At 43.5% G+C, this 21,076-nt stretch overlaps 1 protein-coding gene across 1 annotated transcript in view; it reads right to left on the bottom strand.

Annotated features, from left to right (window-relative positions):
* Window positions 1-2,985: 2,985 nt before the first annotated feature.
* Window positions 2,986-21,076, bottom strand: part of rab6ba (RAB6B, member RAS oncogene family a) — a gene marked incomplete at both ends in the record, with an annotated part of 90,283 nt that continues 72,192 nt past the window's right edge. Inside the window, one exon of the mRNA XM_080832279.1 lies at window positions 2,986-3,050. Within this exon, the coding sequence (XP_080688405.1) occupies window positions 2,986-3,050 (65 nt within the window). The remainder of the gene's footprint in view (window positions 3,051-21,076) is intronic.

Raw genomic sequence — 21,076 nt, 5'->3', positions numbered from 1 at the left:
GTACAGTGTGGATGGAGAGCCAGCTCTGAAAACTACCAAACCAGGTCTGCTTCACCGAGCTGACACCTATACACTGGGGATGGCCTCACCCTCGAAAACAGGTGTGATGAGATGCTCTCTGCCAGCGCAAGGGTGGCACTGCGCCAGCGTCGTTGCGATCTCACATTCGAGGGCATGCTACGGCTAACCACACCCCAACTTAGTTTTGGCTTAGCGGGAAAAGGAAGGAAAAAAACACGTTGAGTTTAACATTTTCACAAAGGAGGGAGGGAGGAAACCTTACTCTCATTTGACATTTCAGGAAAGGACAGGTGAGTGCTCAACTTTGGACTAAGAAGTCACACACACACACACACACACACACACACACACACACACACAAACCTGCACACACAAGCAATCACACACACAGACACAAAATATTGTACAGATATCTTCAGGTGCAAAACTGAAAGTCAACTTATTTGAACCAATAAATACCCATTTCTCCACCCACCTATTCCCCATCCCCTACAAGCAACAAGTGGCAGATATTCTAGAGACAGTAAGAGAGCAGGGGCCTTCACGCCTTATAGGGGGCCAGTAGAAATTCAACAAGGACACGAAGACAAACAAACAAGGCTGGCCCAAAAGTGCCATCATTTCATTAGCATTCTTTTGCCTAGGTTGTTTGGGTTTTTCTCTTTTCAATTATAGGCGGCAAGTAATGAATAATCTATTGGGTGCCTGTGTGCATCACTAACTATGTTCATGACATTTTTGGAACTGTTGTATGTCTTCCATGATCATGTTGGAGCCTGCCTATATGTTGTTTTAATAATGCTCGGTGCAGGCTTAATGCAAAACATCAAACTCAATTGACAAATGTCACCCTCAGGAAAGCACTGAAGTCAGGCAGTAGATAACGTCTGATGCATACCATACAGTTCTGAAACTGTGCCAGAGTGATTTTTGCCAAATATCTAAGCTGTAAGGGATTCAAACTATGCACAGAAAAATAAACACAGTTCTCGTCGCTACCTACCCCATGAAAACACAAATGCCAAAAAAAAGGAAGATCAAGGGGAAGAACTATAACCCCCCTGAAGTGTGTGTACGTAGAGACCAAAGCTCAAGGCCAACTAACTGTTTAGCCCATTAAGGAGAAGACGGAACTAATAAGTTCATGGCAATATATATTAGCTATTTATTGTCGTTTTTTTTTCTCAACACAGGGTGGAGTGTCCACTGGCAACTGCAGAAATATGAAGCACGTCATCACACAAATCGATTTACAGGGACCCTTGATATGTTCCTTAAGAGACAGGTAAGAATGTCACAGCTCAAAATTCTACGGTGAATGTAAGACTACAAGAACTCTATACTTTTCACATTTATGTTGGAACATTTATATGGTTTCGTCTTTTTTTTCTCATCAGTTGTTCTCATTTACAAAAAAGTGCATTAAGAGATTCACAAGAAGTACATTGGAGATCAGGAGGGGGGTGATGCTGCTGACTGGTCTATCATGTCACCTGTGCCTCAGGCTGTCAGAGTGCTTTGACCCCTCTGCATGACAGACCTATACAGCATACAGACAAATATCACGTTGCACTATTCTCCTGCCTCCAACTGAAGTCTGACTCTTGAGAAAAGATGGACAATAAAAACCATCCATACGCTGTATTGTTTCTTTAGCCGAAAATGGAAAATGACTCTTGACAAATAAATGCACACTGCCATGGTCCTGTTGTCACTTCCACATAAATGTCTGCACATAAATCCTTTCTTAGACAACTCCAGTTCAGGATTAACTGATCATACTTACTACACACTACTGGGTTGTAAGAAGTTTTCTACTATGTTCTGTGTGGGTGAATGAGCTGCCAGCTGAGGTTTCTGGGACTAACAGCTCACTTCCTGGGGGGCTGGTAGAAAATAAAGAAACAAACACGCACAGCGACACAGATACAGCACAGCACAGCAGCAGCAGCAGCAGCAGTGAAGGGAAGGGAAGGGGAGAAAAGAAAAGAGAAGGGAAGGGAAGTGAAGAGAAGAGAAGAGAAGAGAAGAGAAGAGAAGAGAAGAGAAGAGAAGAGAAGAGAAGAGAAGAGAAAGGCAGTTCACAGACAAGAGACCAGGCAAAAGACAGGTGTGACGTGTGAAGTTCCAAACATCGGTGGAATGAATAAAGAGTAAATCTTTGTTTAGAAAAACAGAGATCCCTCCCTATCACTTGTCAGTGTGTCTATGGACAACATAGTTCTACAAGTTGTACTGTAAAGTTGCCTACATAGGTAGCGTACATTTACAGATGCACATACAGTATGTTGCTGGCAATGGAAAAAAATGGTTTCTTCTTCTTCTTGCTAAAAACTGGTTTCAAAGCAAGATGTCACAGACCAATACATCAAACATAAAACTTAACACATAAAATCAAATGGATATTTCAACATAGTGTTTAAAATCACAGGTGTAAGTAAGCCTTTGCAAAGTCGAACAGTGTACATCAGCAGACACCACCTACATTAAAAAAGAGGAATATTAAATGAAAATAACTGCTCACATGCATGCTTTAGATAATCAGTCAGTATAGTCTGCTTGGCCCTCTACTGGACTGCTTGTTTCCATACAGCTCATTCTATAGCAAGTTGAGTACTTGTTTGACTTAGTGCTTTTCCTTAAGTATACAAAAATACAAAATCAAAAGAAAAAAGGAACTACCATTCTAGTTCTTCAAAAATGTATACAGGTTTGGAGTTTCTTAACTCTTTTTTTCATTCGTTTTCACCTTCTTTTTGAATTTTTAAGACGTTTTTGGCAATTTCATTAATAAAGTACACTATTTTACAACTGAAATTGATGCAAGACTAGTTCCAACCAATGACCAATAGTCAGATGTGAAAGCCAAATATCCAATTTGAAAACTCAACTGGAGGCTAACCAATAGGAAGCAACACAACAAGCATGTGGTGTAAATGAAGCTGCCCAATAAGGAGTTTGATATTAACAGGAACAGCCGCCCTCAGTGGATGGTGGCTCCTGTGGTTTGTCCAGCTTGATGTCAATCACTGTTGGTGAGGGTTAAGGTAAGCAGCATTTACACACATAGTATATACTGTACATACATTAATACATCCATTGCATAAATACACATGCATATAGCCTACATAGAAACACACACAGGCAAACACACACACACACACACACACACACACACACACACACACACACACACACACACAGACACGCTGCTGCAGGTATATACATTAAATCTGCTGCCAAATAACAAACCACCAATCTCTGGGTCCCCCCTGAATAAACAAAATAGAGATTCATTGTTAAATAAATATCTGCTGAAATGTCAATTCCTTTATCTCTCCCCACCTCCTCTACTCCCCTCCCCCCCTGCTCTCGTTGAGACCTGCTAATGCTACAGCTGAGAGGGCGTATGTGGTATCTCACTGCACCCTGCTGGCAAGATGAGGCACAAACCATTTCTGCACTACCCCTGAATCGTCACTAGATGCCACTGTTGCTCTAGCCTCTTACAGTCACTGAAATGGCTGTGATTCAGAGACGCAGACGTAGACGCAGATGTATTTCCTATTCGTTGTACTCTATTAGGCATACATACGTAATACCAAACAAAAGGTCAAACATTACACTGATACGTCACATTAAATGGCTGACGCCTGAGAGATTTTACCCAAAGGACCGTAGATACAAAAAATTAATTAAGATGCCAGCCAGACCAATCGGCTAAGCCACTGTAGGTTTTGTGAGGCTGGTTCTAGGAGTGAGAGTGGGTGGTGGGCATACATACAATGCTGGCGCTTATCACTTCAATTTCTTGTGGATGGGCGTGAGCGGCCATCTGTCTCGAGGTAGTGAGCAGTCTCCAGCTCTCCCTCTGGTGCCTCTCCGCACATATTATTTACACACGCCACTCTGCCACTTCACTGTCCCGCAGGAGTATGGCAGGCCGCTGGCCAAGGACATGCCACCAAGCACACAGGGCCAACCGAGCAGGCTCATGCTTGTGTGTGTGTGTGTGCTGAGCTGAGTGTTCTAATGTGTAAGTGTCAGGGCATATGTTTGAGTGTGTGTTTGTCCTTTCATGTCCTCTGCTCTCTCGCATGACTGTTCCCCTTTACCAAACCAAATCAGCAGCCCCTCTGACCCGCTCCACCCGGAGCAACAAGAATGAGAGAGAGAGAGTGAGACATTGGCACCCCTCATGTTGAATCCCAGTTTCCTCCCAGTGGCCAGACAGGACAGCAGCAGTATGGGCTCTCTCCCCAGGACATCACCTATGCAGCAGCCTGCTCCGTCCCCCAGCAACCCCGCCTGTGACTTCATCTCAACCTGCCCTTTGGGACCCACTGTTTTTCTCTCCAGGAAATGGTGTGTGTGTGTGTGTTTAAACGGGGCCTATGTGTGTGTGTGTTTGTGTGTGTGTGTGTGTGTGTGTGAGAGAGAGAGAGAGAGACAGACGAAGAGGGGCTGGGTGGGGATGTTCTGTGTGTGTGAGAGAGAGGGCCAGACAGATAGAGGCAGGGTGGGGATGTTGAGGATGTGAGAGAGAGAGAGAGAGAATGAGAGAGAGAGAGAGAGAGAGAGAGACAGAGAGAGAGAGAGAGACAGAGAGAGAGAGAGAGAGAGGCAGGGTCTGGATGTTGTGGATGTGAGATAGAGAGAGAGAGAGAGAGAGAGAGAGAGAGAGAGAGAGAGAGAGACAGGCGAAGAGAGGCAAGGTGGGGATGTTGAGGATGCGTGAGAGAGAGAGAGGGAAAAAGAGAGAGAGAGAGAGAAAGAGAGAGGCAGGGTCTGGATGTTGGGGATGTGAGATAGAGAGAGAGAGAGAGAGAGAGACAGGCGAAGAGAGGCAGGGCGGGGATGTTGAGGATGTGAGAGAGAGAGGGAGACAGGCGAAGAGAGGCAGTTTGGGGATGTTGTGTGTGTGAGAAAGAGAGAGAGAGGCAGGGTGGGGATGTTGTGTGTGTGTGTGAGTGTATGAGAGAGAGAGGCAGGGTGGGGATGTGTGTGTGTGTGTGTGTGTGTGTGTGTGTGTGTGTGTGTGTGTGTGTGTGTGTGTGTGTGTGTGTGTGTGTGTGTGAGAAAGAGAGAGAGAGAGACAGGCGAAGAGAGGCAGGGTGGGGATGTTGTGTGTGTGAGAGAGAGGGGCACACTAAGAGAGGCAGGATGGGGATGTTGTGTGTGAGAGAGAGAGAGAGAGGCAGAGTGGGGATGTGTGTGTGTGTGTGTGTTTGTGTATGTGCGAGAGAGAGAGACAGGCGAAGAGAGGCAGGGTTGGGATGTTGTGTGTGTGTGTGTGTGTGAGAGAGAGAGGGGCAAACAAAGAGAGGCAGTGTGGGGATGTTGTGTGTATTACAGTAATTGTGTTAGAGGGGCTAGGGGCTCATATGGGGCCCCTTAAATCTCTTTTTGCCAAAGAGTTCCCCAGAATTAATTTAGGATCCAATTGGCTCCTTGTAGGAAAAAGAGAGAAAAAAGTCTGAATTTGAAAGGCCTGAGGGCAGGGGTAGAGACAGGTCTGTGAGTGCCTCAGAACAGGGGTCACTGGGTGACCAAACGCAGGTCACTCTGGTAGTGTCCTACCACAGAGGGTGGACCTCAGGGCATGGTTTCTGTTCACACCAGTCCCCTCTCCCTTACCTTCTCACTATATCCCTCTCCCTCTCCGTCTCTCTCTCTCTCTCACTCCCTCTTCTCTTCACCCCACTCCCCTACCCAAACTCTTATTTCTCTCTCTTTCTTTCTCGTTCTCCATCTTCCCTCCCTCCTCCTTCTCTCCCTCTGATCTCAGAGGCTCCTCTGCAGAGGGAGGTTCAGAGGTCTCAAGGGGCTCACAGGGGGCCTTGGCGTCCACATAAATCACCTGCTCTCCCAATACCTGTCCAGCCCCATGCCTCCCCGCCTCCACCGAAAAAAGGCAATTACGAAAAATGTCCCTCGTAAATATAGTCTAAATATCTCCCCTGCCCCCTCTATCTATCTCTCCCTGTTTTTTCCCCTTCACTAATGGAACCTAAATTGCCCATTGAATGGACTCTACGATTGGGCCCCTTGGTGTGGTTCTGTGTGGAGGAAGAGATCTCAAAACTAAATGTTTTCTTACAAAATTGGACCGTCATGTGCAATGCTGGCTGGTCCCAGTGTGTGGTTCACAGAAGGCTCTCGGCGTGCGTTTATGTTTTGTAATGGCCCCTCCCTGCAGGTCAGCAGAAAAACAGCGATGAGGTCGTTCCAGTTGTAAACATCCCACATTGTCAAGATGGCAAGGCTTGAGATGGGAGAGAAAATAGGATTCCCATTCCCTTCGATGAAAAGAAACACAAGGAAACGCAGAACACCTGTGATGTTTTAGTCCCCCCCCCGCCTGAAGTTATGTGATATCTCTCTCTCTCTGTCTCTTACTCACTTTCTCTCCCTCTCTCTCTCTTGGATCGATTCTCAGCCGAGCGCAATAACAGCGCTGAGGCCACCGCTCCACGAAGATAGAGGCGGGAGGCGCACTGGCGGACCGGGGGAGCCGTCATCCGCGGCATCCATCACTCTGACAGCCCGTCATAAAACAAACCTCCCCTTCCTCCATCCATCCATCCATCTATCTATCCTTCCCTCTGCACATCCCCCCAGTCCTCTTGCTCATTCCCCTCCTCTTCGACACCAGGGCCAGGGCAAGACCCCTGTTCCCTGCTCCTGCTCCGGGCGAGGCCTAATTAAAAGCTTATCCAATGCAGGGAGGTTCTTGTGGGGTGCAATAAAGTGAAGAATAGAAAGAGTCCGGCTATGAATGTGTGCGTTTGTGTGTGTGTGTGTGTGTGTGTGTGTGTGTGTGTGTGTGGGGGGGGGGGTTGGATGTAAACACATCATTGTCAAGCAGAGAAATACAGATGCAAGTGGCTTGAGGTATACGCCTTAAGATTTCAACACATATTTCCCAAACTCAATCTTTTCCTATGATGCAAGCAACATTAAGCACCTGTTATTCCCCCACTACTTTAAATGAAAAAGGTAAAGTTGCTTTCATCAAATGGCAAAACCAGAATGGAAATGAAGCGTTACTCACTAACTGGTTGTTACCATAGAGATGAGGCTTGGGTTTGGTGGTAGAGAGGAGCAGTGAGAGAGGGAGGTAGAGAAAGAGAGGGAGAGAGAGAGAGAGTGGCAGAGTCAGGGGTGAGCGGAGACGAGGTGTGGAAAATAATGCCGGTTAATAATGTGTGCTCCGCGCTCAGACTGGAGACTGCTGGACCAGGAAGGACAGATAGGGCCTGTCATTTCCCTACGCACATGATAAAAGGGACACAACTGCCTGATTGAAAAAGGGAGTGAGAGAGAAAGGAAGAGAGAGCGGGAGAGAACAGTGTTGTTCAGCTCGAACGAATAAAACGGAATGACTTTAAATTGACCTTTCGCTCAGTGTTATGCTTCAGAATGGGGAAAAATGCATCAAGGCTTTTTGCATGGTGCACACACAGACACACTAACACACACACTCCTGGTTATGTTGTCTCTATTGTGTGCACAATGCTGGTGAGGTGGCTTGATTCATGTGAGAGATGCTGGTGGCTTTTAAGGGGAATAGGAAGTGTGTCACGTTGTTTTCCTTCTGTTGACAGTATAGAGTGAGGCAGTGGCGGTCCGTGCATTTCACGACTGGGCCTTCAGCGATGTCCTACACGATGTTAAACTGAGTGAATCCACCTCCTAATACTATCATTATGACGCCATGGCTCTCGAACCATTATATTTATACAGAAAGGCAGTATAAGTGAGCATTGCATGACCTTAACATAGTCGAGTACAACAGACTTTATTAATATTTCTGGAGCATTTAAAATCAATACACCCGTATTAACAATACATTGAGAGTAGTAAACTCTCAGTTATATGATCGCTTGGATATTACTGTCACAACTTAAAAATAAAAGGCGATTTTCAGGGATTAGTCTACAAAGTTTTATTAAGTCTACCGAAAGTAGCCTATGAGAGCTTAAACAAGTTTGTCCACTAAACATCGCATTGTCCCACCTGCAAAGCAGTTTCATTAAACTTCCCATCCTCACGATACCCAGTTTTTCTTGAAAGTTCCGTCTTGAAAATGGCGTTGTAATTGTATCAAAAACTGGAATTATCAAGTTGGTGTAAACTAGTTTATTTGAGTTGGTTAATGTAATTATATTTAGTCTTACCAATTGAAACAACTAGCATAATAGGCATTGAAACCGATGTACGTCGTTTTCCGTTTTCGCATTAGCCAGCTAAACTGAGCACTGAAGCACTGCACCGGTCTGCCTCAGTATCCAATCAAAGGACGTTTACGTGTCACGTTCAACGCGAGGAAAGAAATATTCCGGGCCTTCTAGAAGGCCCAGTGTCGCCAACTCGAAATCTGATTGGTTGTCACAACTGTCTGTTTCAGTTCATTCAACTTAAATGAACTGAAACAGCCAGTTGTGAAAACCAATCAGATGTACACGGGCCTTCAATGTGAATTCTGAAGGCCTCAGGGAAGAATTCTGTTCTCGGGGAAGGTTTCTCGGAGCGTGGCAACACATGATAGCTGAAATATGATTGGATGAAAGCTCTAACATAAATTAACAACGCTGGAAGCTATGAAATGAAGATAATGGACTATGAGGAATAATTGAATACATATTTATGAAAAGAAAATATTAAAATTAAATGTATTTATTACATTTATTTTCTGATGATGTTTAGGCCAGCAGAGAAGGCCTTGAAGGCCCTGACGGACCACCACTGGAGTGAGGGTGTCAGCAGGGGCGGACTGGGGGGAAAAAGTGGCCCGGGAGTTACTGTCAGACCGGCCCACTCAATACACGGCGCACGGCCCACTAAGTACACAGCGCGCTGCCCACTCAGTACACACCGCATTGCCCACTCGATGGATCGCACGTATCGGTCAGTCGCCTACTGGGAAAAATACCCATACACTTAACATTATTTTGGTTGATTACAAAGAAATTACATCATATATGCTTGTTTTTTAATAACATTTGGATCCACCAATTTGCCTGGATGGACACATGGAATAAAATGATACTGGCTATTGTAACAGTCCAAGGTAGGTATAGTTTGCAAGATGAATAGTATCAGATCAGATCAGATGGTTATCAGATCAGATGGTTATACGTATAACTACAAAGCCTATTGGTAAGTACACTCAAAGCGTATTAGATAAATATACTTGAAAGTAGTGCTGTCAAACTATTACAATATTTAATCGCAATTTTTTGTCTATTATAAATGTCCCTTCATTTATTTTGTATCCATTTATCCATGTTTTATTCCAGAATCATCTATCTAGATAACATATTAACATTGTTTTTATCTCCCTCTGGAACGAAATACTGTTTTCTGATTGGCTAATGGGGTGTACATTAAGTTCGTGGAACCGCACACCTTGGACGTAGTCCCAGTAGAAAAGTTAAATCGCCGTTCCATATCAATGCTCTTGAATGGTTACCATTGACAACCAACGTAACGTTTTTTTTTTTTTGAAAAACAGCCGGTTCCAGGCACTACTTTCTCTAACGGGAGCACTAGGCTTCAAATCAAGAATTCAACAGGTTATTATGCATATTCAATTTCCTAAAGATAAAGGAAATTCTAAATAATAATAATAATAATAAAAACATTTTTGGATGTTGTAAACGGGAGATAAGCGGGATAACGGCCTCCGAGCTGTGCAGTTCTACGAAGTTAATGGACTTCGCGGACCAACACCACTCCGCTCCGCGTCGTGGTGTTCTTTGCCCCGCAGCGTCCATTAACTTCGTAGAACTGCACAGCTCGTCGGCCGTTATCCCTTACATAATGTAAGTGTTGTGAAACGCAAGCTTTACTTGGCCAATTCAACACCTTTAGATAACATATTAACAATCTAGATAGCATATTAACATTGTTTATAATGTAAGTGTTGGTGTAACACAGTGATTTTAGCATAACAAACTAGCTGGTTAACTTATTTGACACAAGTTACAGTATTAGTATTTACAACTACCACCATGGATAGCTTGCTCATCGATTGTAAGCAAGTGACTACGGCTAACATGTTAAAATAGATAATCTCGATGTTGACAACAGCTTGCTTATTTTACCAGATCATAACGGTCTCAATTTAAGACATACCGTTAGCTAGGCTTGCTGTAGGGAACGTTACCTCATCTGTGAATATCTAGCTAACATTTGGCAAGGTCAACGCCACATCTTACCTTATCACTGTAACCAGTCAGTGGTTTTCCAAATAAAATGTAGGCTAGAGTAATTGACATTTAATAACACCTAAAACTAAATCAGACTGACGGAAGAGATTGACAGAGGCAGCAGCAAGCTGTGCCTCATCCGTGTTAAGGGCTAGGGCTGACTGCACACGTCAATACAGTTGCGTGCCCTGGCTGGTCGTGTTGCGTGTATGTATGCAAATCCAAATGTAAGAATCCCAGAATTCTCTACCCCAATCGGCACAGCTGAGAACACTTCGGCTGTGTAAGAACCAATTTTCAGGTGTTCATTAATAACGTAGAGATATGTTCTTACGTTGAACTTCCGAAGTCCGTAAAACACATTTAAGAAGTAACGTAAAAAAAAAATAGTCACCATAGGTGTGAAGACAGATTGCAAGTAGCAGTATAAATACATCGATAACAACAACAATCGCCGCCATTTTCTTTATTTTTTGTGACCTACAATAAATAAAGCAGGATTCCAGTCAATGGAAAAATGGCCTCTCCCCACCGGCGATTGTTGTTGTTTACGATTTTCTATCAGTTCTCACCACACAACGACGTCTCATCTTTGCTCCTTGAATGTCGATATGTAATGGTATGGAGTTATTGAAACTTACTACGTGTAAAAAAGACTAGAAATTGAATGTTTATTTTTCATTGAATGTTTATATAAAGTTGCACTGGGTGCCTTTAAAACCAGCAGGTAGTTACAGTGAAAACGTGCCTGAAGGAGGAACGCATTGCTGTGTGAGGACGGCTGGACTTAACGTGCCTCTCTGCATCGCTCCTCCTGGATCTTCGTGCTCGGCCTGGCTGAATTCCAGGAACCAGGCCATCGGACTTCGTCTCGCGCCCTTTCATTTGTTGTGGATTATTGCATGTTTGGCGTGCTGCTCCGCTACGTTTCCCGTGGGGACAATCTTCATCGTCTGCATCCATCATCACTGGATACTACGTTCAGCATCCGTGGTCCATCGTCACAAATTCAGCCTGCAGTTCGAGCCTGCTGCAGCTATCTACAGGTGGAGTTGCCATGTGTATTCCAGGTCAGACTGTATGGTAACATGCTACTTTGATGAATAATAAGACACTTCAACGTTTCATTCCTAAAGGCGTTCAGAACTGTGAAAACAATTATATACATTCTATGCTGGGATGCTATGTTATAAATGCTCATATCTTAAAGAGGTGGTAACATTAATGTGCATTTATTTTCCTTTAAGAGGCCTTTGACTGTATATTGTTTAATCTAAGCATATTCTTTGTTTTAAGAGTGCTGCCTTTTCTGAATGGTCAGCTGTCATTGGAATTGTTTAAAAGCCAGTCATTCTTAATTCTAAACATCCTAATTGCAAAATGTCAGTGGAATTTGAAGCATCATCTAAGGGTGATGAATTAGTTGGGCAGAATGATAGTCCATTATATGCCTATGAGAAATGGAAGACTCATGTCCGAGATGTACGTTCAAGGTTAAAGCATAAATGCTCAGAGACTGAGCTGTTTGATATGATGGATTCTGTTGAGAATCTAGAATCTGTACTGAAAGAGATATATGATAACATGCGATCCCAAGCCCCACCAAACCAAGAAATAAGGAGGAAGGTGGACACATGTATAGCTGTGACTGCAGAGCTACTCAAACTGATGAAGGTTCGCTCAGTTGAGGATGAGCAAGACTTTGATCCAGAGGCAGAGAAGGCCAGATTACTCATGCTGCTGGACAATAAATATGCTAAGTCTATTTATGGATCTACAGTTTCCAGGGTCACTGGTGTTAGTCTTTACTCAAGCGCCCCTTCAGAGTCGGCAAGTATATCAGTTAAAAGAGCTGAAATTGCTGCACTATTGGCAGCAAAGAAAGCTGAAGCTGAAATAGAGGCACAACGGCAGCTTCTGAGGAAGCTGGAAGATCGTAGAGACATTGAGGTGATGGAAGCACAGCTAAAAGTGTACACAGAGGAGGAATTGAAAGAAAAATGTGTGCAGTGTAGTCAGGCATGCAGCGACATAATTGATCCTAGTCAACCTGTAGATAAAACGTCATGTCTAAAGGGGCAAGGCACAATAAATGTGACACCCCTTGCACAAGCCCTACAAGAGTCAATGGCCTTAACAAGACTGCCTGTTCCAGATCCCTCCGTATTCTTCGGGGACCCACTCAAGTTCATCGAATGGAGCACAACCCTCTAGGCCCTCATAGAGAGACGGTGCTTGAATTCGGCCGATAGACTTTTCTACTTGCAAAAGTATGTAGGTGGTGATGCAAAGTCTGCTTTGGAAGGCAGCTTTTACAGAAAGGATGAACAGGCCTATCGGGATGAATGGGGAAAGTTGAATGCAAGATACGGTCACTCCTTTGTGGTGCAACGTGCCTTTAGAGGAAAACTTAACAGATGGCCAAAAATTGGTGCAAGAGAGTATTTGAAGTTAAGAGAATTAAGTGACTTATTGCAGTCATGTAGCGATGCTATGCCTCATGTTAAAGGGTTAAAGGCCTTCAAGTATTGAATGACTGTGAGGAGAACCAAAAGATGCTGGCCAAACTTCCCGACTGGGTGACGAGCAGATGGAACCGTTATGTGTCTGAACAGTTAGACCAGGCCAAAGACTATCCAGGCTTTGGCAATTTTGCAACCTTTATCTCAAAGGAAGCACGTATAGCATGTAACCCAGTTTCATCCCTCTATGCACTGAAGACATCTGATGAAAGGGCAAACACATTTGCTACCAGTGTTAAGGCTTCAGATACAACCCGTGCCATGGAACCATCTAGTTATGCTGACGACTTGGAGGTGGAAGATTCCAGTGAACCCAAGACCACACAGGGGTATGATACCAGCCCAGTCAAATGCTTTTGCTGTGGAGGAAGCCACTCTATACATAAGTGTCAAAAACTTGAGGGACAACCTGTAAATGAAAGGAAAAGGTTTGAGCTAGAAAATAAATTATGTGTTATTATTATTAAAGGGTCATTTTTCCAAAGACTGCAGGAATCGAGCCACATGTGCATTATGCAAGAGACGCCACACAACTTCGATGCATGAAGATCGCCCTGTAGTAGACAAGTCACCTTCGCAACAACTCTTGCAAGTTGAAGAGAGAACATCTTCTTTATCATGCTGTGTGACCGGAGGAGAACATGGTAGCACATCCATGATCGTCCCAGTTTGGCTCTCTTCCCCTAATACAGAGGCTGAAATCTTGGTGTATGCCTTATTAGATACACAGAGCAGTCAGACGTTTGTTAACCAGGAAATGTGTGAGAAGCTGCATGCAAAAATGGAGCCTGTAAAGTTAAGGCTTTCCACCATGATGGGAAAAGATGCAGTTGTGACAAGCCAAAGAGTGAGTGGACTCAAGGTCAGAGGACTTTCCTCCAAGGACTTCATTTGCTTGCCTCCTTCTTATTCAAGGGACTTCATTCCTCTAGAACGCGCACGCATTCCCACCTGTGATACAGCAAAAAAATCTTGCAGCCGTAGCTAATGAAATGCCCAAGATGATGGATTGTGGTGTGGGACTTTTAATTGGATATGATTGCTCTAGAGCACTGGTACCTAGACGAGTTATTGCTGGTGGTGACTACGAGCCTTATGCCATCAAGACTGACCTTGGCTGGAGCGTCGTAGGGAGTGCGTTGCAGTGTGTTAACTCCAAGGATGTCACCCGACGATGCCAGCGTATATCTGCCGGGGAAAGAGAAGTATTTCCGGCCCAGGGAACAATAGAGCAGTTGGTGGGAGATCCTGAGGTCAAGGTAGTCCAGATGTTGACAACTGAAGCCACAGCACAAGTAGATTTTCAAAATCAACTATCACGGTTCTCAAAGGGGAACATGACTGTGAACAAGATTCCCTGGATACAATGGCTGGCAAAAGAGGATAAAGGGCCAGGGCCAATAAGGATGGAAGAAACAACATCTTGCCAATATCGCTGAGATGGCCTACTGCCTGACGGAATGTAGAACCAGGTGACATTGTGATTGTAAAGGATGAAGGCCCTCGCAATGAATGGAAGCTGGCAAGACTTCTGGAAGTCTGCAAGGATGATGATTAGGGGTGCAACGGATCAAAAAACTCACGGTTCGTATCGTTCCTCGGATCAGAGTCACGGATCGGATCATTTTTCGGATCAGCAAAAAAAAATAGACAAGACAAATAAACATGTTTTGTCTTTTTGTTTATGAGCGGTTGTTGAGCCGCTTTCAGTTTCACTCCTGTCAGTGAAACACCGGGGTGATGTCGCTGTAAATGCGTGGCCATGCTCGATGTGTTTCCACTGTTGTATGGCTTTCTTGTGCCACAGTGCCTACACACCGTCACTGTTTTATCCACCAACCTCTTTCCTTCTGCATTCAATTTGACAGGGAAGCCAAAATGCTCCCAAACAGGGGATTTAAATTTGGGGCGTTCAAGTTATTCTGTTCCTCCGCTCGCCATGACCACGCTGTGTTGCAGGTTTTTCTTTATGTTAGCAATCGCTATGTCAGCTACGTGTTACGTCTGTGTGGTAACCTAGGCGACAGGTTTGTGTGGCAGCGCGAGTATATGGAAACAGACGTAGCACTAGAGGCAGCAGTTATCGTTACAGTAGTCACCGAAGTCTAGCCTACTTTTATTTTCCATGCCCACTGTTCTACATGTTGTACGCTGAGGACAATAAATCGCAACGAGCCATAGGACTGTTTGCTTATTGAAAAGGGAACTGTTGCAGACTTTTACCCAGAGCGTGTTAAGTAGCTCTGTCCCTGGAACTAGCAGGAATGGTTACGGCTGTGTGTGGACTGAACATGCGCACAATTTTTTTTTTCATAAATCAATCCGCGGATCATGCGTGTGCCGAACCGAAATAGATGATCCGAACGAATCACGGATCAATGATGATCCGTTGCAGCCCTAATGATGATGGACTGGTGCGCAACACTAGAATACAGATTGGAAACCGAATGTTAGGAAAAAGGGGTGAACGCCTCTCTAAGCCCTCAATCATTGATTATTGATGAACTGCGATGTATCCCCTTTTTAATGAGAGTATGGGAAATTATCATGAATTGTGGTTTTAGTGAATAATAATTGCTCAGATTTCATGTACTGTAAGTTCTCTATCAGGAGACCTGGAAATGATTAAATGATGTGTGCAGACTCTTATCAAGGTAATTTGGTGGGAATGTAGCTGACCCTGATGTATCAGCTGTCAAGATATGGCCGAGGTTGATGGACATTTCAATTGCACATATTGATGTATCATTGTCATTTACAATTTGTGTTTTAATTTGTTGTTGTGCAAAGTTAATATGCATTTGCTGGTGGGTTCAGGAATTTGTGCATTAGTCTGGTGACCCTTTTCGACATGTGACCTCACCTATATGACTTGGAAGTGCGAGGGCAAATGCGACTTGAAAGACTGAGAGAACACGCACACACGCAACACGTTCACATTACTGTTCACACACTTTTAACAAAATGGCTACAACGTGTGTAGGCAATACTCGCCCACCGTTCTTTATCTGTTCTTTTGTCTGCATTACATCTACAATTATACACCTCTTAACCACCATTTATCCCGTTTGCAATATGTTGAAGGCATACTCCAACTGAACTATCCCACCCTGATTACACTGCTAGCATACTAGCACGGCTGTTAAAACAACAAGAACTTATTTACCTTGTCGTAGTTTGAGAAGGTCGCACAGTGGTTTATGTGGACGCCCAACCACGACAGGGATCTAAACCAGGGAGAAACCCTTTTTCCCCCAGCATCGCCACTTCTGCTCTGCTTCACCTTCTTCTCACGGACATATTTGTCCCGTATGCTCTTCCATTTGCTCACACACACTTCGACCGGCATACCCATGTTGGAGGCTATCTCATGCCACGAATTCAACGACATCTGTGTGTCCTTGTAGCCCGCTAAGGATGGATTATACAAGTGCTCGTATTGTCGCACTGCCTCGCTCAAGAGCTCTTGCTGTCTATTCATCTTGCCAAAATGTTCTTGCGGTATGAAAATCTTCCTTGGCTTCTGGCTTTTAAAAATGGCGGTATGAAAACAGGAAATGTGAGACTCCAGACAGGAAGAAGTCACCAGACCAGCAGACCAATCACAGCCTTGCAGGCTGCGAGGCTCGCGTAAAAGCTTAAGTAAAAAATGGCGCAAGTCTAGAAAAATCGGCTGACGCACGCAACATGTGAAAAGGCGCGCAAGGGGCGCGCAAGGGTCTCTTGCGCTTGCGCTTACGTCTCTGACCATAAATCGGCCTTTAGTTAAGCTAAATCTACTGCTGGTTTCCAGGCGAACACGGTAATACTTACGTAATACTTACGTATCTGCATGTTTTAAACGGAATGTATATTTGTTTGCGATGTTATATGTAAACTTGGTTTGTTGATTGTTTGTTTGTTTCTGTCTAGTTTTCACGGTGTTCCAGATAATAAAGTAAGAGAAGAGTTGGACATCAGTATGATGCGTGGAGTCATGTTTAAAACCAGCGGGTAGTTACAGTGGGAGTGACCGTTGTCATTTTGTATGCGGCAAGTTTTCACATTTTGCACTAGCGGTTTTCAAATGAAAATTTCTAGGAGAGAATGCATGGGGTTTTGGAAATCGAGAAGCTGATATCCATCACAGTTAAATAACTGCTTGAGAGACCCCACATTCCATTATGTTCATTTAAATGTACATGTATGTTGTCTCTGTATAGTCTATCGACCCAATATATCTCTAAAATGTCTGTTGCTATCCCTCTGCTACGAGCGAAAAATACCAGACTACAAGGCAAGTCACTTTGCTTAATGCGTCACCAATTTGAGCACAAGCTAACCATAGCTAACTTTACCGATCAGGGATTGGGAGGAAGTGTTCTCACAACCTTAAGGATTTGATAGCCACAATCTGGTGAATAAAATGCATCAGAAATGTTAGGTGCTAGAGCTGTAACGTTAACTTTCATAAGAAACTATCAGGTGTGAGTTAAGAGTTGTCAAAAACCATGGATGAGTCCCTCGTCTTGCCTGAGGCGAGGGACACGATGTAGTCCAATCTTTTACTGCTTAAGCATATCAGAAATAACATCTCTATTTTTACGAGACAAGACAGTTTGTTACAAAAGACTGACTGATAACTACATTTTAACTCACTCACAGTTTGCCTACGGCCTTTGTTTTGCTCACACCTTATTTTCGCTAATATTGCGAAAACCCATTTATTTTTTCATTGGGATTTTTTGTTTGGAACCAGGGAATGTTTAATTGCTAACACTCCAAGCATACACACTTCCGGGCTTGTCCCATACTCTATAAAGCTCAAAAGAATTTAGAAGGAAGCAAAAATACAGCCTTTTCTCTATTTTCACAGCTTGGAGATCAGAAGAGACGGACTCAAATTAATGTGTAGACAGCTATCAGCTGGCACCACTTAAATGGGGAGGGGTTTGAATCCTGATAACAACTCCATTTGCTACTGATGAACCGATGTGCTTTTGAGATAAAAAGCACTCAAATGGGCCTGATGGACTGTCCACACAAGACCGGGACTAAGAAAAACTCCATGCTGTCAATGCTCTCTGGCGATCAGAGAAACATATAGGACACTCACTCTCTCTCTTTCTCTCTCTCTCTCTGCAACCCAGCACCATTTTGTGCAATGGGGTCTGGTGTAGTTTTTTTCAGCATGGCACCTCCCGAGGAATCAATGAGCTGATTTTTATCTGCCAGCGCTTGCTTTGGGCTGACAGAGGAGGCGTCTGTAGTCTATTCTTCACTGTGACGATGGATGGTTGCTCCCAACCTCGAGCTAGCCACAGAGAGTCAGGGGATGGGCTGTCACACACACAGACACACACACACACAGATGAGGATAAGAGAATAACAACCGATGGAAGATGTGCAGACAGACATAGAGGGATACAAAGACAGGTAGACATACACTAATGACAAGAAACATAGATAGTTGCAGATTGCCAGTGAGGGTAGAGAGGCAGTCAGAGGAAAGATAAGAAAAAGAGATGCAGAAAAAGTAAGAGAGAGATACAGGCTGTGTGTACAATTGGGAATCCACACTTTTACTGTGAAACGTAAGCCATTATGCACATCTCCAATAACTTCCTGTAACTCTAATGTAACCTGATATCACCTGAACCACGCCCCGAACCTGATCAACAAAACCCCAAGTCTCCTCTGCAAGAAGAGGTTTCCCCCGACCTGCATCTTCGGAACCATGCACAGCAAAGACTGCAACCAACGTAAGAGCCACAAACTCCTCCTGGCCTGGCTCATCAACGGCCATCAGACATAAATGCCTTTGTTTCTGACCTAACCGGGAACGTGCAAAGTTAGATCAAAGAAACACACACACACATTCTTTTTGGTGCGCACCCGACATGTGCACACACGAGCATGCACACTTGCAAAAAAACACACACACACACACTCTCTCTCTCTCTCTCTCTCTCACACACACACACACACACACACACACACACTCCTTTAGTGCATCACTAGGTAGGTCTAGTTATATTACATATTGTGTGTTTTACTTTTGATAATTTTGTAAAATAATTACTATTAATAATATATGCTGGTCCATTTAATGCTGCATAGCAGTAAATGCTCTACAATAAACAATAAACTCTACACTCCAAAAACATTCAAGCTTTCCTAGCTATTAATATGGTATTATGTGATTGCGTGTTTGTTTTATGTTTTATTATTTCTCTGCCTGTTTTTAGTGCCTTAACTCAACCCACAGTTGTCATGACGTCGACACTATATTCAATTTCACAGGTGCATACTAATGCCATGTACTTGGCTTGTACTTTTCCATAGACCTGCTCTTTTTCTTTCATTGCTGTTTTTAATCGCTTATTTTCCCATTGAAAATGATTGGGAGGAAGAATATGTGGCATGTTTATGTATCGTTTGCCCAGCGGCAGCTGAGTTTGCAGGACCATTTGGAAATCCATCGTAGGATATGTCCATGTGTGTGTAAACGGAGATATGGAGAGAGCTAGAATGTTGCCAAGCTTTGAAATTCCAAGGACAATGAGACATAATATAATGGAGCTACAACTTGATGAACTTCTGCTACCTGAGGAGGAACTGGATGAGTAAGTTTAAATATCTTTAACTATTGCATTAAGAGATTTGTGTGTTGTATAGGCATTTTTAGTGTAACACACTTGCTAGTGGTGTTACGCCACACATTCGGTGGAAACCTTTAAACATGCACTTAAGACATACCTCTTGGCTCTTTGATCTCGCTTATCACTTACTGTAACATTTATCTGTTTACTTAGCCCCCCCAAAGCCCCCCCCCAGCTAGAAAATCTGTGTTCGTAAACCCCCCCCACGATTTTTTTCATCATTCTGTGAGGCGCATTGTGTTACCTTGTGGTATGAAATGCGCCCTACGTATAACGTTTGATTGATTTAAAAACAACAAACAAACTTTGCCTTTCTGTTTGTAACAAGTAGTGTTACATGGCCAATCATTTCTTAGTTTACTGTGTATGTTAGTGTGAGCCAGGGTATCAAGTTTATGAAAACTAAGACTTAAACTAAAACTAGCTGTGAAAACAGAATTTCTATTTCATCACTGTGAACAGTGTGACAGTGCACACCTGTTTAGAGTAGACTCTGGTCCTATTAATAGGGACACAATGAGTACAACGCTTGATATGTTCTATGCCATTACATTTGCAGTCAGCTATATTGGATTTAAGCAACTCATGGAGATGCTACTCTAGCCTACATATTGCAGTAAGCAATATCAGACCAAAGCAACTAATTTTGTAAACATGAACAAACTTCTTTTAAAAATGTTTCTGCCTTTATTGTCGTTATGATGCCACACTTATCCAAAAGGTCCTACTCAAAATGATCACGCAATATTTTTAGGCCATATAGGAAATGGACTTGCAACCACAATGAAATGCTACATCCCGACTATCACAACACAACAAAAGCACACTTTGTTTGTAAAGCAGAATTTCATCAATGACAACTCAGCTACACCAATTGAGAGCAACTAGATGAGATAATGCTAATTAAATGTCAAAAGCTTCTCACTCAATAATCCTATTAATCAAAACCAGGCACACATTTTGGTACAGTAGCCTAGGCAACAAACCTACACCAAGCCCACGTAGGCCTACTTCCTCTGTCAATTAGGGCCCCGTCAGACAGGACCTGGGGCTAGGTGTTATTAATAATCCAGCCCTGGACATTTTAAATTGGTTCAATATTGTATTATTCCAGGAAGGCAATGTGATTGCATCCTCTATACATGATAATTTGATCCGTTGCATATTTGGATTTGGACTACAGCATTTTCAATGATCAATAAAAAGGTCTTTATTCCGTCTTCTTTTGTTACATTTCACAAAATGACTGTGTAGAGGGCACATTCCAGACTGATGGGCCATTACCTTTGACATGGGGAGTGGCCCCTTACCTGTGATTACACCTGTCTTATCCATATGCATGATATAGGCCACTGACTTTCAAAAGAAACAGTGTCACTCCACACATTCAGTGCCTAAACTGCATGGAAGTGTTGCATGCTGTAATTACCTCTATGTAGCTGATAGTAGTTGTGTCTAAAATGTTCAGAGCCCAAACATCTTGGCCACAAACACTAAGTCTGTATTTTTTTTAATTGCACCCACAATTATTTAGTGTGAGTGTGAGTGTGAGTGTGAGTGTGAGTGTTAGTGTGAGTGTGAGTGTGAGTGTGAGTGTGAGTGTGAGTGTGTGTGTGTGTGTGTGTGTGTGTGTGTGTGGTAACCACTGGCAGTGATAGACGATGATCCCTGGCACATG

The sequence above is a fragment of the Sprattus sprattus genome (genome assembly GCF_963457725.1).
Source record: "Sprattus sprattus genome assembly, chromosome: 2".
In the NCBI taxonomy this organism is placed as follows: Eukaryota; Metazoa; Chordata; class Actinopteri; order Clupeiformes; family Clupeidae; genus Sprattus; species Sprattus sprattus.
This window is presented reverse-complemented; position numbering and strand designations above follow the sequence as displayed.